The 14,905-nt window shown below is 39.5% G+C and overlaps 1 protein-coding gene across 1 annotated transcript in view; it reads left to right on the top strand.

Annotated features, from left to right (window-relative positions):
* ANKFN1 (ankyrin repeat and fibronectin type III domain containing 1) overlaps window positions 1-14,905 on the top strand; it is a gene marked incomplete at its 3' end in the record, with an annotated part of 408,951 nt that overhangs the window by 328,898 nt on the left and 65,148 nt on the right. The window contains exons 8-9 of the mRNA XM_080827400.1: window positions 7,913-8,010; window positions 10,386-10,476. Of these exons, the coding sequence (XP_080683526.1) occupies window positions 7,913-8,010; window positions 10,386-10,476 (189 nt within the window). The remainder of the gene's footprint in view (window positions 1-7,912; window positions 8,011-10,385; window positions 10,477-14,905) is intronic.

The raw sequence follows: 14,905 nt of genomic DNA, 5'->3' as shown, positions 1-14,905 counted from the left end.
GTTCGTGGAGGTTTTCATTTACTTTAAGGAAGTAAAACAAGGAGAAACAACAAAGGTTTATGGTGGAACTCCACTCATTCATCAGTGACACAAGGCAACTTCTCTGTCCAGTCAAGTAACAATTTTTCAGTGCTGGAAGAATATTTCCGCAGGATTTTTTTGTGCTATTCACAATAGACAGCCAGAGAAACTTGTAACCTGAATTACTGACATTTTCTTGATCACTTTCTTAAGTCAGGACCAGTGATCAGCACGTTCCTCCTGCTTAAGGCCAGAAAAGAAACATATTAGGCTTTGTGGGCCACATATGGTCTCTGTCACGTATTCTTCCGTGTGTGTTCCACTGCCTTTTAGAAATGTAGAAACGAAAACCATCCTCTGTTCCTGAGCCATACGAAACCAGACATAGGCTGGATTTAGCTCATGGAACTGTAGTTTGCCAATACCTGATCTTCACAGTTCACAAAATAAACAAATCAAGACCTGATTTCTGATTTTTATGTTGTAAGTATTCCAACTTAGCCAAATCCAAGCTACCAACGAAATGTCACTGAAATGACTGGAAAGAGATGAGCAATGGTGCACCATTATTTATTATTTCCACTATTTAGGTACCACAGATATCAGTAACCTTGAGAGCACAAATAATAGCAAAATGCAGTGAAACAGGGAGCAATGAGTTTTAAATATTTACTCTTTGTCTATAATATATTTAAGTTCATATAATTTAATTTCTCTTGATGGCTGTACTTAAACACTAGCTTGCAAAATTCCTGAAATTTTAACAGTCCATTCTTGCAAGCTATCTGGGTCAACCCCGGTGCCCTGCTGCATTTATCCCATTCAGACATCGTTGAGGGCCAAGCCCTGACATGGTCTGTCTCCCTATCTGTGCCACCTCTCAAAGCCACCCTATCATGCCACCTCATCTTCAGTGTGCCATGATGAGTGGATTTTGCACTCTGTACTTTGTGATAAATCCATGACCTTCCTACCTCTTAGTTTAATGTTCTAGGAAAACCAAGAGGTAAATCTACCAAAGAAAGATACCCTATAAATGTAAAGAGAAAAGTGATTTCTATATGAGCTGAGGCTTGGGGATTAGTTCTGCTTCCATTAACCCTAACGGTGCCAATGATTCAGACTTTCTGAGCCCCAAACTGCGGAAATTACTGAAGGGAGTTTTGTTTGGAGGCACCCGGGGTTAAGTGTCCAAAGTAAATGAGAGGTGAAGCTCTGTGAAAGGTGAAGGCCGGCAGCACCTCGGCCCCTGGAGAACTGGTATTCATTCAACAAACATTTCATGGTAGGCTTGGAAAGAGAGTTAAAAACTATTAATAATAGTAAGAATCATACAAATGGGGGTGCCTGGGTGGCTCAGTGGGTTAAAGCCTCTGCCTTCAGCTCAGGTCATGATCCCAGGGTCCTGGGATCGAGTCCCGCATCGGGCTCTCTGCTCAGCAGGGAGCCTGCTTCCTCCTCTCTCTCTGCCTGCTTCTCTGCCTACTTGTGATCTCTGTCTGTCAAATAAATAGATAGAATCTTCGAAAAAAAAAAAAAGGAGAGATACATTACTAAAAAAAAAAAAAGAATCATACAAATGATGACACCTTTCATTTAGAAGGTCAAGGGGATTAAGAGAAAGAATAAATTTGGACAAGAGCCATAATAGGAGGGAAATAAAAATGCAACTAGATCAGACTGTGGTTACTTACAGTGCTTACATACTTTTCAAAACCCTGAATTTTAGACACCCCTGCTTCTGGTCAGTATCTGTGTGTCACTCTGTCATGTAGCAGGTAAAATTATGACAGTACACACCATATATAGATACGGACATGTTATTTTTGTGGCTACCAAATCTGACCATAAAATAAATGAATATAGCTTTCTGATTCCAACTTTGCTTTTAATCTTCTAGAAGTAGTGGGTGCAGGAAGGCTTTACTAGTGTCAAAAAAAAAAAAATTCTTTGCCCTTAATTTAAATCATTGTTTTTCTAGGGAAATTTAATTTGGGGAAAAAATGTTTTTCTAATTAACTGGAAGACTGTGTGCTATGCAAACAATAAAGATTCTTGTTTGGAAGTAATGCATGCCCCTACTCCTAGGACTATCAAGGGAATTTAAAATAAAAAATGCAAGCAGCTCTGACCTTGTATTTTGCCAGAGCTAAACAGAATTCCCAGATCCAGAGTTTTCACGTCAGTTCCCAATTTAAAACCCACAAGTGTTGACTGGGTTCATGCTTCGGCAAGACACATCTTCTCATCTCTAGGAGAGACTGTATTTGATCTCTTTCTGGGTTTCTCAGCACGTCCCTCACTCCCTCTTTCTTCCTCTTGTGCTATGGTTGGCCTCAAAGGTTAGAAACTACACAATTAGATGGATCGGGGAGGATTTCATAATGCTCTGGTGCTGGGCTGGGCAGTCTAGCCAAATTCCGTTCATTAGCTAAGGCGCCGGGGTGAGTGTGGCCAGTAAGAATGCCGTTTTGGTTCCATTGAAGTGCTGATAGGGAACAGGAAATAAACTTTTATTTTTTTGGTTTCTGAGTAGAAGTACAGACAAGTAAAGAGTCTGGGATGCTGAGAATCTGGAGGCCAGGAATTAATCTCCATCTCAACCACTTACTGGGCAGCTCAAGCAACTTCTGTGCTCTTTCTGTCTTTTTTCTATTCTGACACTGTTTTCTTATTCTGTATGTACCAGTGTCAGATTTCTGTCTGAGACCCGAAGCACTCCAAAGTCAAGAATCAAGTAATCAATTCACTCACCAGTTACTGAGCCACCTGTGCTGTCCTACGTGCCCAGACAGGTGCTTCGTAAACTGCAATTAATCCATCACGCTCCCTGATTGCAAAGAACTTAACAGAAGACAGAGGAGGCAGGTCTCTTAGAAAATGAGTGCAAAACAATAAAGCAAGTGCAGTGTGACAGAATGGGAAAACTGGCAAAGGAGCTTCCCTTGGAAGATCAGGGAAAGCTGTGGAAAGGAAGGGACTTTGAACCACTCCCATTTGAATGAAGGGGAAGAGGAGAGCATACCAAAAGAGAAAAAAACAGCAAAACACTGGGGCTGAGGTCAAGTGACATAAGGTTAAAGGTGGGGGTTTCGAGCAGGGCATGGGCAAGCAGCAAGAGTAGACCTCTTACAGTATGCTTCTCCTGACGTGTGCACAGGAGAAAGCAGCTCTGGGCTTTGAGGGAGAAGCTGGACAACAGTAGGTTTTCGATGTTTGTTATCAATTAAGTAGAAATTAATTAGACACTACTACAATGTTGATCTCTCTTTTTTAAAGGACTTTATTTGTTTACAGAGAGCATGAGTGAGGAGGGGCAGAGGGAAAGGGAGAGAGAGAATCTTAAGCAGGCTCCACACGAAGCGTGGAAGCCCAACACGAGGCTCCATCCCAAGACCCTGAGATCATGACCTGAGTTGAAATCAAGAGTCGGATGCTTAACCAATGGAGCCACCCAGGCGCCCCTGTAATATTATCTCTTCGTTCCTTTATTTTTGTGGGGTCTTTACTGCTCAAGAAACTGGCCTGAAAAGTTAAGATTGAGTAATTGGCCAAAGCAGGGCATATTATTCATAGAGCTTATGCCATGAAGCTGGAAATGTACCGTTGCTGTAGACTGTCCTGCCTGTGCATCCTAACACTTCTAGTCATGAATTTTCTACTCTTGCGCTGATTCTGTGACTTCTGTCCTCACACTGTAGACTTCAGGTGACAAGGCCAGAACTTCAGGAGCTCTTTTTCTTAAGCTTTCACCATGTGGTTTTTATAGCTGTTATCCAGTAAATAGAGGTGTTCAGCTAGAACTCTCCTTCCCAAATGACTCTACTTGCTATAGCTTAGATAAAAATGAAGTATTTGTTAAAATAATAAAGCGTCATATTTAAAATATGCATAGTTATTTGATATAAATATAGTGAATCACAGCTTGAGCCAGAGCCAAATTTTAAGAAATACTAACACCTAGGTTTTGTCTGGTACCTTTCTTGCTAATATTCAACTGCTATGAGCCATTGCATGATTAAACCCTGCTTCGATTTCCCAGACCTAAGTAGAAACAGTTGCCCTGATCTTTATCTTAAAATTGTAAGTCTTCTACAGTTTTAAACTTCATATACATGGCCCCAGTCCTTCAGGGATTTAGAGCAGGCTTGTAAGTGATTTTCTCATGGCTTTAATAGTAAGTCTTTAAACTACCTACATATAACTTTCCAGAGAGACCATGCTAAGTTGCCTTCTTAGAATTCTCAGTGGGCTTTCAAAGTGATTCCTGCTCACTCTATTTCCCTCCCTCATTTTTTAAATGACCACAGGCTCCTCTCTTCATGTCAAAAGGGTCCACCAACCCAACGAAGTACATTGAAGAAAAAGACTGTTGATTGCCCCAGAATAGACTGTCCATTCCAACATGGATTTTTTCCCTTCCATGTGAATCTTCTTTCAGGTTATGAGATCTAATTACACTTAAATGCTTAAAACTTTCCATTAACTTCCAAAGCAGACTGTATCTCCTTACAAAGCTGTTCTTTGTTTTGTTTTTCAAGAAACTAGGGTCCTCTGAAAACCTGAAACATGTTTTGTAAAACACATTTCAATAGAACATGAACAGTTGTTACTAAAAAGTAGTTTCTTTCAAATTTTAAATACTGTATATTCAAGAAACTTGTTATTAATCCTTTGGAGGTACTCTCACTAATCCCAAAATCTTTTTTTAGGAAGCCCCTCCTGAATCCGTAGCCTGGAATCAGAAACCCTTGACTCTCACTTTCCACTTGAGCTCCTCCACATCAGTCAATGATGCATGTCTCAGTTGTGACCAGGGATGTTTCTGTTTACAGAATTTTTCTGTATTCCTTGCTTCTAAATATCCTTGCAAATGTATTGCTGATTTTCATTTCATTTTGTTTGTGAGGTCTTCAGTGATTTCCTTGTTTTTCTTTAGCTAGTTATATGCAATAGTAAGTCCAAGCTGACTTTTAGAGATTTGGTTTCTTCAGAGCTAGTAACTCATAAGCATAATAAAATATTTTGGAAAAAAAATGCATGCATATATATATATATATATATATATATATAAAATGTATACAGTAAATGTTTTAGAATATATATTTGTAAGGAAGTACAGGCCTAATGTGAGATTTAACATACAATCTTAATCATTTGATTCTAACATTTTACAAATGTCTCAGAGCTTCAAAGGGCAAGGAACTGGAGAAGGAGAGGATTCACAGGAAGAAAAATACCTCCTTGTTGGAAAAACCAGCCTACCCTGGGTGTGTGTGTGTGTGTGTCCATGCATATAATCAAATTGTATATATTTGATTTGTAAAATATTTAGGAAGCACATTCTATGCGCCAGACACAAATCAATGTACTAGAGGAGAGAGGGAAAGGTGTTTCTTCCATTCTCAGATTTGTCCCAGTCTAACAAGAAAAAGAGGTACATACAATAAAGCATAATATGTGTGTAATAAATCTTGTTTTCCTATGAATACAGGGCTTTGGGAGCATAGAAACAGGTGTATTTAATTATTCCTGAGGAATTTAGAGTTTACTTTGCTAGATTCCAACAGATTAGTAGAGTTTCACCAAGCAGTGGTTGGAAGATGAGCAAAAGACACAGAGGCAGAAAAGTACACAGAATAACCAGGTAATAAGGACTTACAGAGCAAAGACTTTGCTGTGAGACATGGTAGGATATGAGGATAGTAGAGAATGCCTTGTTAATTAAATGCCCTTCATTTTATTTTGGATTAATTTTTTAAAGATTATTTATTTATTTATTTATTTGAGAGAGAGAATGAGCAGGTGGGAGGGCAGAGGGAGAGAGGTGCAGACTCCCTACTGAGCAGGGAGCTCAATGGAGGGCTCAATCCCAGGACCCTGAGAACACAACATGAGCCAAAGCCTCACTCAATCCACTCAACCACCCAGGGACCCTAACATCTCATTTTATTTTGAAAGCAGCTGGACAGTATGAAAAGATTTTAAGCAGAGAAATGAAATAATGAGATCTACATTTTTAAAATATAATTCATGCTGTGTTACATGGTTGTGTATAAAGATAAGAAGATGAACAGAAAAATCAACTTAGGAGAGTTGATCAGTTAATCAATCAGGCCTACACCTCCTTGCAAAAAAAAAAAAAAACAACAAAACTGCAGACTGATGCACATGATTATAAAGACCTGCTCTAGAATAAGTTCAGTGTGAGGGGAAGAAGGAAACTTAATGGGAGACATTTTAAAGCAGAACTTCTGGGTTTAGTAATCAACTGTTCATGAAGAACTGGGGAAAAAGAGGAAGCAAAGATGCTCTGAGATTTGGAGTTGGGTGAGTGGGTATATGGCAATGCCATGAGCTAAAACTGAGAAAACAAGAGGAGACACATATTTTGGCAAAGAGAAGTACTAGCAGGCACTCACATGGAGATCTCCAGGAGGAAGTTAGGCCTCAGAAGAAGCCTGAGAGAGACTGGACCAAGAATTAACAGTTTTGAAAGCCACTGTTAGCACATTAGAGTGAATAAGGTCACTGCCCAGAATAAACATGTGAAGCAAGAAAAGAGCCAAAACCAAACCCCCAAGGAACATCACAGCAAAGGGAGAAGTAAAGGAGGAACCAGGGAGAGCCCAGAAAAAGGGGTCAGGAGATAGGAAGAAAGGGTGCAACCAAAACTGAGGGGAAAGAAGGCTGCAAAATGTCAGGAAGGCCAGAGAGCAGGCTGTCCCAGGAAAAGGCTGTTGCAGACAATCAGAGCACTAGGAACTTTAGGAAAACAATTTCTAGAGAACGAGGAAAACGAGTTAGATTCCTAAGAACATACGGAGAAGCCGAGGGTACACGGGCAGCAGCCCTAAAGCAGAGGGGCGTGTGACTCAAGAGAAACAGCAGGCTTTATGGATGGTTCGGCTTCATTTTGAAGTACTTCAGTGTCACAGGGAGTATAACTTAAATCTTAGATCCTATAGCTTGTCATCATGAGGTTTAGAATGTGCAGGCCTTGTCTTCCATGTGCCTTAAGCTCCTGCTTCATTCAGGACTGCCTTAAACCTTGCCACGGGTATAAACTGTCACTTAGGACACTGTATACTGATGAGGCACAATTTATCCTTCCTGACCACAGTTTTCTCAACCAGTGGAAAATATTATAAAAGAACATGGCCTCACAGTAAAACGGGGGATAAGAATTTGGGTGTTAGGTTGAACTGTGAATGAACACTCACCTCAGGGATGTCAGGTGTGGAGGGAGCACTGAAGAAGTTCAGCCACAAACCCCAAATCCTCAGGCTGAAGACAAGCCAATGAAAAAGCCTGGAAGACAAGACCAAGGAGAAGGAGAGCCTGGGGAGTGGTGTGTGGGACACTACAAGAAGAGAATGCTTCCAGAAGAGGGTGCCCAGTAACACAGAAAGAAATGAAAGGAAGCTTCTTTATGTGGAACAAGAACGTCCCTGGGACCTTGAAATAGCACTTTCAGTAGCATGTGAAGCCCAGACCAGACTTGGGCAGCTAACAGAAAAGAATGTCCTAGTGTACCCTTCACTTTCCCCACGTAATTAATAACTTATCTTCTATATACAATGAACTGTTACATATAGTGTGTCTGAGCATGTGTGTGTCTATATCCATACGTACACAGATACATACACGTATGTATATCTAGGGTATGTTAATTACTGTTCAATGACTAATTATTTTCCTCTCTAGTTTTAAAAAATAATTGTGATCTTAGAAACTGACTTGTTATCCCAAGGAAGATTGTGAGATGTGCCAATACAGGAAAAAGAGGGTAAACTTCCTGTTTTTTGAGAGACACTTTTGCTAGAGTTTCTGTGATGCTTCTTGATATATGAGTGAATTTCATGCTGTCTCTTTCTGTCTCTCCTTGCAGTGGAATGGAGCATGTCTAAAGACTTTTGTCCTTTGGCTGGAGAAATCATCATGGAAAACTTGCAGACCCTGAGATGCACGATCACAGGACTTACAACGGTAAATGCCAGATCCTCCCATTAGGCTTCCCATCCCCCTGCCCCTGATGTTTGTGCCTGGGATTTGGGTAGCAAATGCCTCCTCTGGAAGCAACTGCCCACACCCAGTTCTCTGGCAACAACTGCCACTCGTTAAGTGTGATATGTCTGGTATCCATAATCTGAACCCCACAAAGGAGTGAGCAGACAGCATGAACCACTTTTGTAAGCTGCCATGTTCTACAGAGATCAGAAAAAGACTGGCCTCATGCAAGCCTTGAAAGCTGCTGCTCTCTGGATCACAGTCTAATCTTTAGGGGGGGATCAAAGGCTCTGAGAGATCCAATTTTGACTCCCTGTCTGATGGTAAAAATAACAGCCTCCTCTAACCCTCACCCCCATAGCCTCGGTTGAGATCAGTCATCTATTGGAGTCATACAATTTCCTGAGAGAAATCCTTTTTCCTTGATTAAAAAAAAAAAAAATCTAAATCTGCTTTCACAGAAAAGAAACTATATATGGTGGCACTACATTTCTTAGTAACCTGAACCAATTTAAACTGTGAATGAAAAACTGGAACAAACTGTGCTTATTTGTTTAACCAATCTAAACTCAAACATTAATTATTTATAGAACTATAAACCATATGAGCGCATGAAATGCAAAAAATAAAAACATCTAGCAAATCAGTTCATACTGGAACAAACCTTTATCTCCTCAAATAATTAAAATGCAGCAAAACAGTTATCAAAATCATTTTTAATGAGAAGTTTTTAAAGTATGCTTAAGTCAAACCTGTATTTTTTTGCACCAGTTCAAATAGTTAATATCTTAGACCCTTCTCTGAGAGAGAGAGAGAATTTTGTTTTTGTTACTGTTCCCCTAAAGATTAGTCTTTTAAAATGGTTATCTGTAAAGTGTAAAGCTGAAACCCAGCATTAAAAAGCTGTACTAGGTTGCATCTCAAGTTTGAACCAACTTATTCTAATAGAATTCTTGGTGGTTGGGTCACCACCACAGAATCTTGACTTTTAGTCCTAATCACATGTCTACACCAGGGGCCAAAACTGTGGATTACCAGAGCAAACAAACCCCTGAGTGGGTGGCCCCCAAGAGATGCTATCGGCAGAAGACTGATTCCCAACCCTATAGCTCACATGATGGAAGAGGGCCAGAAGAGAACCTCAGGGAATTTCCTTTGCTTAAAAGAAAAAGTGATATTGTGATAAAAATGGAAAACTCTCTGCAGTGAGTTTCTCTAATATTTGAACTAATTTTTATAGGGATTAAGTTTTTCCACTTGTTCGTCCAATGAGAGCAATTCAGACACCATCCTAATCATATAAAAGCCTAGGAGGAGACTGACACTTCTGTAGAATCGCCATAACCTTGAAGTACCTAGAAACCTATTTTTAATGTTAAAAAATAACTTTATAATACGGTAAGGCCAACATTATTAAAATTTCTAGCAAAAGCTCTACAAAGAAGAGGTGGTTTTTTGTTTTTTGGTTTTGTTTTGTTTTTTACCTCAAACGCTATTTTACAATTTTCACAAGCAATGTTTTATCAAATGCCGGCTTCAAAAATGCTTCTTTGGGTTCACTGGGGGAAAAAAATAACTTCTCAAAGCAAAAATACAAAATCAAACAAAACATTTGAGAAGATTTTAAGTAAACAAACAAACAAAAAAAACTCCTAAATTTTTAGTGTCATAAAACATTAAAGAATGTTAGCCATTGTTTTAAAGATGGTTTTAAAATTGAAATGAAATCAAAGAATGAATTGGAAAGTTTTAATAGCTGAGTAAAGATATTCATTGCAGCATTATTTACTGTGGCACAAAATGTGGAAACAATCTTAATGTTCACCAGAGGGGGGACTTGTTAAATAACAGTATTTGTCCACAGTGAAGTACTATGTAGCCACTAAAAGAATGAACCAGATCTTTGACGTACTAATCTGAAAAGATGTTCAATGTAACTTGTTAATTTTAAAAGCAAGTTGATCAACTAATAAAAGTAATGGTGACTGCCTCTGGGGAGGGGAAAATTAGGAGAAAGAGGTAAGGAATTGCTGTTTTGGGTAAACCTGGCAGACCTGTGTGTGACTTTTAATAATTAGTGTATAATTTAGTGGGAGGAGGAAAGGTAATTATGACATTCCAATTTTTGAAAAAAGAAAGCTTGCAGAAACTGAGGGCACCCCAAAGATGTGTATGTACACATCTTTGTATATACACATAAATGTAATAGTCAGGAAAAGGTAGAAAGCTAAAGCATGACTAGTGGATTTCCCAGTGGATCAATGAGTTAATCAGACACAAGAATCTGCTTCTAGAGTAAAAGTGATTCAGTACAATTCCTAATGCATGCCTTCTCTCTGTTTGATACTTTTCAGGGCCAACAGTATTTTGTTCAAGTCTCGGCTTATAACATGAAAGGATGGGGACCTGCTCAGACCACAGTACCAGCATGTGCCTCGCCTTCTAGTAGGTGGTAGCTGTGAACTCGCTCAAGCCTGGCCACAGGCTCCAACTCCCCCTCCATCCAACCTCAGGGTACCATTGCCATTCCCTCTCCCCAATGCTTGGGACTGACAAGACTTCCACAGAGTAGCATCTGGGCCATATAAAGAATGACTCCTCTGCAGAAATGCAACTCAGTGTAATTAAAAGAGAGGGAATCTGGAACCAGCAAGACCAAATTTGATACCCATGATACCTTATTAGTAGTTGTGTGGCCTTCAAAAGCTCCTTAAATTCTGAATCTGTAGAATGAGTCCAATCCTTCCTTTCCCAAGGCTTTTATGGGGATGTTGTAAATGACATGGCAGGAGTGGCTGGCCCATTCTAGCTCTCCTCTCACCTCCTCACCCACATCAAATTGATAGGAGAATGAGATATAGCAAATCTTACTTATCTGACATTCTGTCAGAAGAAAATGCTTTCTTACTAACAGGCACTCTTCCACACTCTGGTACAAATATAATATATAACATTGTAGTGGTGGCTGAGAACCCCAGCAAAAGCCTCTTCTAATGATTTGAAGATTAATAATTTATGTCTGGTATACTTAGTAGCCTCTATAACCAGAAAATTTAATCAACCAGAAGAAATGTTTCTAGATATACCATATGATAGATTTTTCTGCATAGTGAGCCTATTGCTCTGAATTTGTTTTCATTTTTTTAAAAACCTTCATGAATGTAATAGTTCAAAATGGTATCATATGCTTCTTATAAGAGTGCAAACTGCTACATCCTTTGTGGGACACAACTTGCCATAATTAGAACAGTCCTTTACACATCTAAGACTCTAACCTAAGGAAACAAACACAGGCAAATAATTATGAACAAATATCCACACTGTTGCAGTGTATCGATACAGTGAGAAACCATGTATACAAGGGAGAACAAATATCCAATATTAATTCAGTGGCATTATAGAACAAAATGCAACCACTAAAAACGGTGTTTAAAAAAATGCATTGTATGGAAGAAATTCTTACTTTTTAGGTTTTATGTAAAAACATAATGCAAAAAGTTTTTTCACATAGTTATTAAGCTGTGAGTTTGATTATTATTAGATACGCCTGTCTGCACATAACTATCAACTTTGACAGTGGATATTTGGGTTATAAGATTGTGGGCTCTTCAGTTTTCTTTTGTATATATTTATGTACTTTTCATTTTTTATAACAGCCCTTTTCCTAAGATCAACCATGAATCAGGTGGCATGTTATGGGCTTTCATCAGTGTCTCACTGAATCCGCACATGAGTCCCTCATCACTGTTCCTGTCTTATGGATAAGCACCACCACCTTCATTGTCTGCATCACTCTGAACATCAGAGCCAACATAAGATATTACATGCTGGGCATTAGTCTAAGAACTTTATGTAGATCGACTCATTTAATCTTCATAACAGACCCACTGAGGTGGTTTTTATTAGTAGTCCCATTTTACTGGTAAGAGAACTATTCACATAGGGGCACATGCATACATAGAGCCAAACATCACAAAATCAGCAAGCACTGAAGTCGGGCCAAAACCCTATGGCCCTTGTCCTTAACCAGTATGCTATCCTCCTCCTCTGTTAATAAGGAAATTGGGACTCAGAGAGGATGTTGCCTTGCCCAAGGTCACAACTCTTGTATGTGGCTGAGCCAGGATTCAAGCCTAAACCAATCGAGCCCATGCCATGTCTCCTATGCTGTGGAAATTAGTGCCATGCTATCCAGCAGACAAATGTGCTAAGAGCCAGCTAGCCAGCCAGCCAGCCAGCCAACCAACCGTTCATGTCTACCATTTCTGGTGGATTCACATAGCTACACCAGGTGATACAGGGCTCTGGACCACAGACACCTGAGATCTCCAAAGTCCCTGAGTCCCATGGGCATTTGATAATTTAATTATTCCAGTTTTATTTGGGCATCCTTCTTATTAAAGACATCAGAAACACAAACTAAAAATATTGCAAGAGTAAGAGACTAAGGGAAACTATCTCATTCTAGGGAGAAAAAAAATGTGTATATTATTGATGATGGGATATTAGGGATAGAAAAGGAAAAAAAAAAAATGATAGTGTTGGTTGACCTGAAGGTGGGACAGGGGAAAATTTCCCACTCCAAATGCAAATTCTGATCTACATATGGATACATTTACTTATAAACATCAGATATTCTATAAACTTTAGATTTTAATCAGACACTCTCCCTCACAGCCTATTGCAAGGGCTTTCTCCAGAATGACAAGAACAGTCTTCCAGGACTGGGAAGAGCCACTTATTACTTGCTAATTAACAAAGCAACTGCCAATACTTTCTAACATGGCCCATTTGACTAGTAGGGATATCTGGCAAAGAACTAAAATCCAAGCATGTTGTTATAGTTGCTGCAGACATGCCATATCACTTGGAAAAGAACAATATAAAAACACTGCAGCTCTATTTATAAACAGAGTATGACGTTGTGATGCAGCATATATCAGTATTCAGATATTTACTAGAGGACAATATATTCTAACATGACAGAGTAATGGGAAATTTGGTAATATGTTCCAGTAAGCTATAAAACCTTTTTTTAAATATTTTTACAAAAGGCCTTAATGTGTTTTTATAGACTTATGTTATATGGTATGGTACATAATAAGAGAAAAGGACCCAGACAGGCTTGTCTGAGTTACGATCAGGAAAGCCCTGATATCACCAGTGAATGTAAGCTCTGCATTGTGTTGCAATCGAAGTGTCTCATTACCAGAACAGTGAACTGTATTATGTGGCACAATCTGCTCTTTTCCTACCACACTAAGTTTATTCCTGTCAGGTTCCTGATTTCTTAATATATTTTCAATTTTCTCCCTCATCCCTAAAGTCTCCTATTTTATGTAGTCATCAGAACCTTCCAAACATCTATGAGAAAAACTCATTCTTTCCAAAAACCTTGGCATCATGTCCAGTGCTCACTTGGGCTGCAATTTAGCATTAGCAATTTTCAAATGTATCATAAAGTCATCAGCTTGAGCTCGCCTCTGATGTCATAGAGCTCAGCTGAAAGAGCCAGCTCTATTTCATGTCCCCTTGCATTGATGGCCGTATTAACACTCATTAGAATGTATTAGCATGTGCAGGGCCACATAAGAACTCAGCCACCCAGAAGTCTTAGTCAAGCAAACATTACTCTTATCATGAGCACTAAAGATGCATTCACCCAACTGAGGGAACAAACTCAAAATAGCCTCTGGGAATCCATGATAGCATTTATGATCATGCTACAGGTAAGACTGAGAATCACTTGGAGTTTGATTCCTCAGACATTTCCAAATTTCCCAGTAAAAGCACCTTTCCTAGCCCCAGCTACCTGAACACCATCCTTCTATTCACAATGCCTCACCAACATTTAATGAGTGTCCCTGATGTGCCCAGATGATGCTTAACTCACATGATGTTTTTAAACCTCAAACAACCTTTAAAAAATACTCAAAAACTCACTTTACAGAGAAGAAACCTGAGGCAAGGAGAAATTAAGTCACGGTTTCTGCCCACAAGGAACAGAGTCTACAGAAGGCACCTATGCCAATTCCCTGTCTCCAGAGTTGACCACAACTAAGCCACACCACACAAACGCCAACCAAGCTCTGACCCTCCTTCCCAAAAGAAACAAAACAAAACAAAACGTGTCTACAGTATAAGGAAACAGGCACTATATGGAAGGCCATGAGACTGTATTATGGTCTTGGCTCTGCCCCAGACAAGCTGAGTAACTTAGAACTGGAATGGTTCTCTCTGGGCCTCAGTGTTCTGAGAGGTGAAATGGAGATGAGTACCTGGGGGAGGGGAGGAAAGAGGAAGGATTCGAAAATCTCTGAGGCCTCGTTCTTATAGGGTTAGAAATGATGTTTCCATACTCACTACTCAGGGAGCTCACTCTTCATCAGTGAGCGCCCTTCTTTTTTTTAACTTAACGATTTACATCGTATTGCGCTGGATATCTAATAAACCTCTCATTTCATCCTCACAAAAAATCCTGTAAGGTAGATACTATGTTCATTCCTCACGTTACAGAGTAGTGGCCCTGTAAGTTTAGTGCCTTACAGACATGGAGCCAGAAGCCCAAAAAGCCAGAGTTCATACCCAGCTTTATCTGACTCCAGAACCTGTTCTTTCTAATAGCTGTTCTAAAGAACACAATTCTTTCTAACTGTGAGGGACTGTAAGGCCGTGGATGAACCAATGAGTGATGTTTTTACCTAACTTTAACCATCAGGACATCTGCCTAAGTTTCTGAGCAAGGGAGACTCTATATTTTCAAATAAATCGGGGGGAGGGGAATTTGAAACTGGTTCAGTTAAAATTTAAGCTTCAGATATACTCATGAACTAACTGGCTTTACTAGAAAAGAATGACTAGCATTTTTAGAGAA

This window comes from Martes martes, assembly GCF_963455335.1.
Source record: "Martes martes genome assembly, chromosome: 16".
Taxonomy (NCBI): Eukaryota; Metazoa; Chordata; class Mammalia; order Carnivora; family Mustelidae; genus Martes; species Martes martes.
This window is presented reverse-complemented; position numbering and strand designations above follow the sequence as displayed.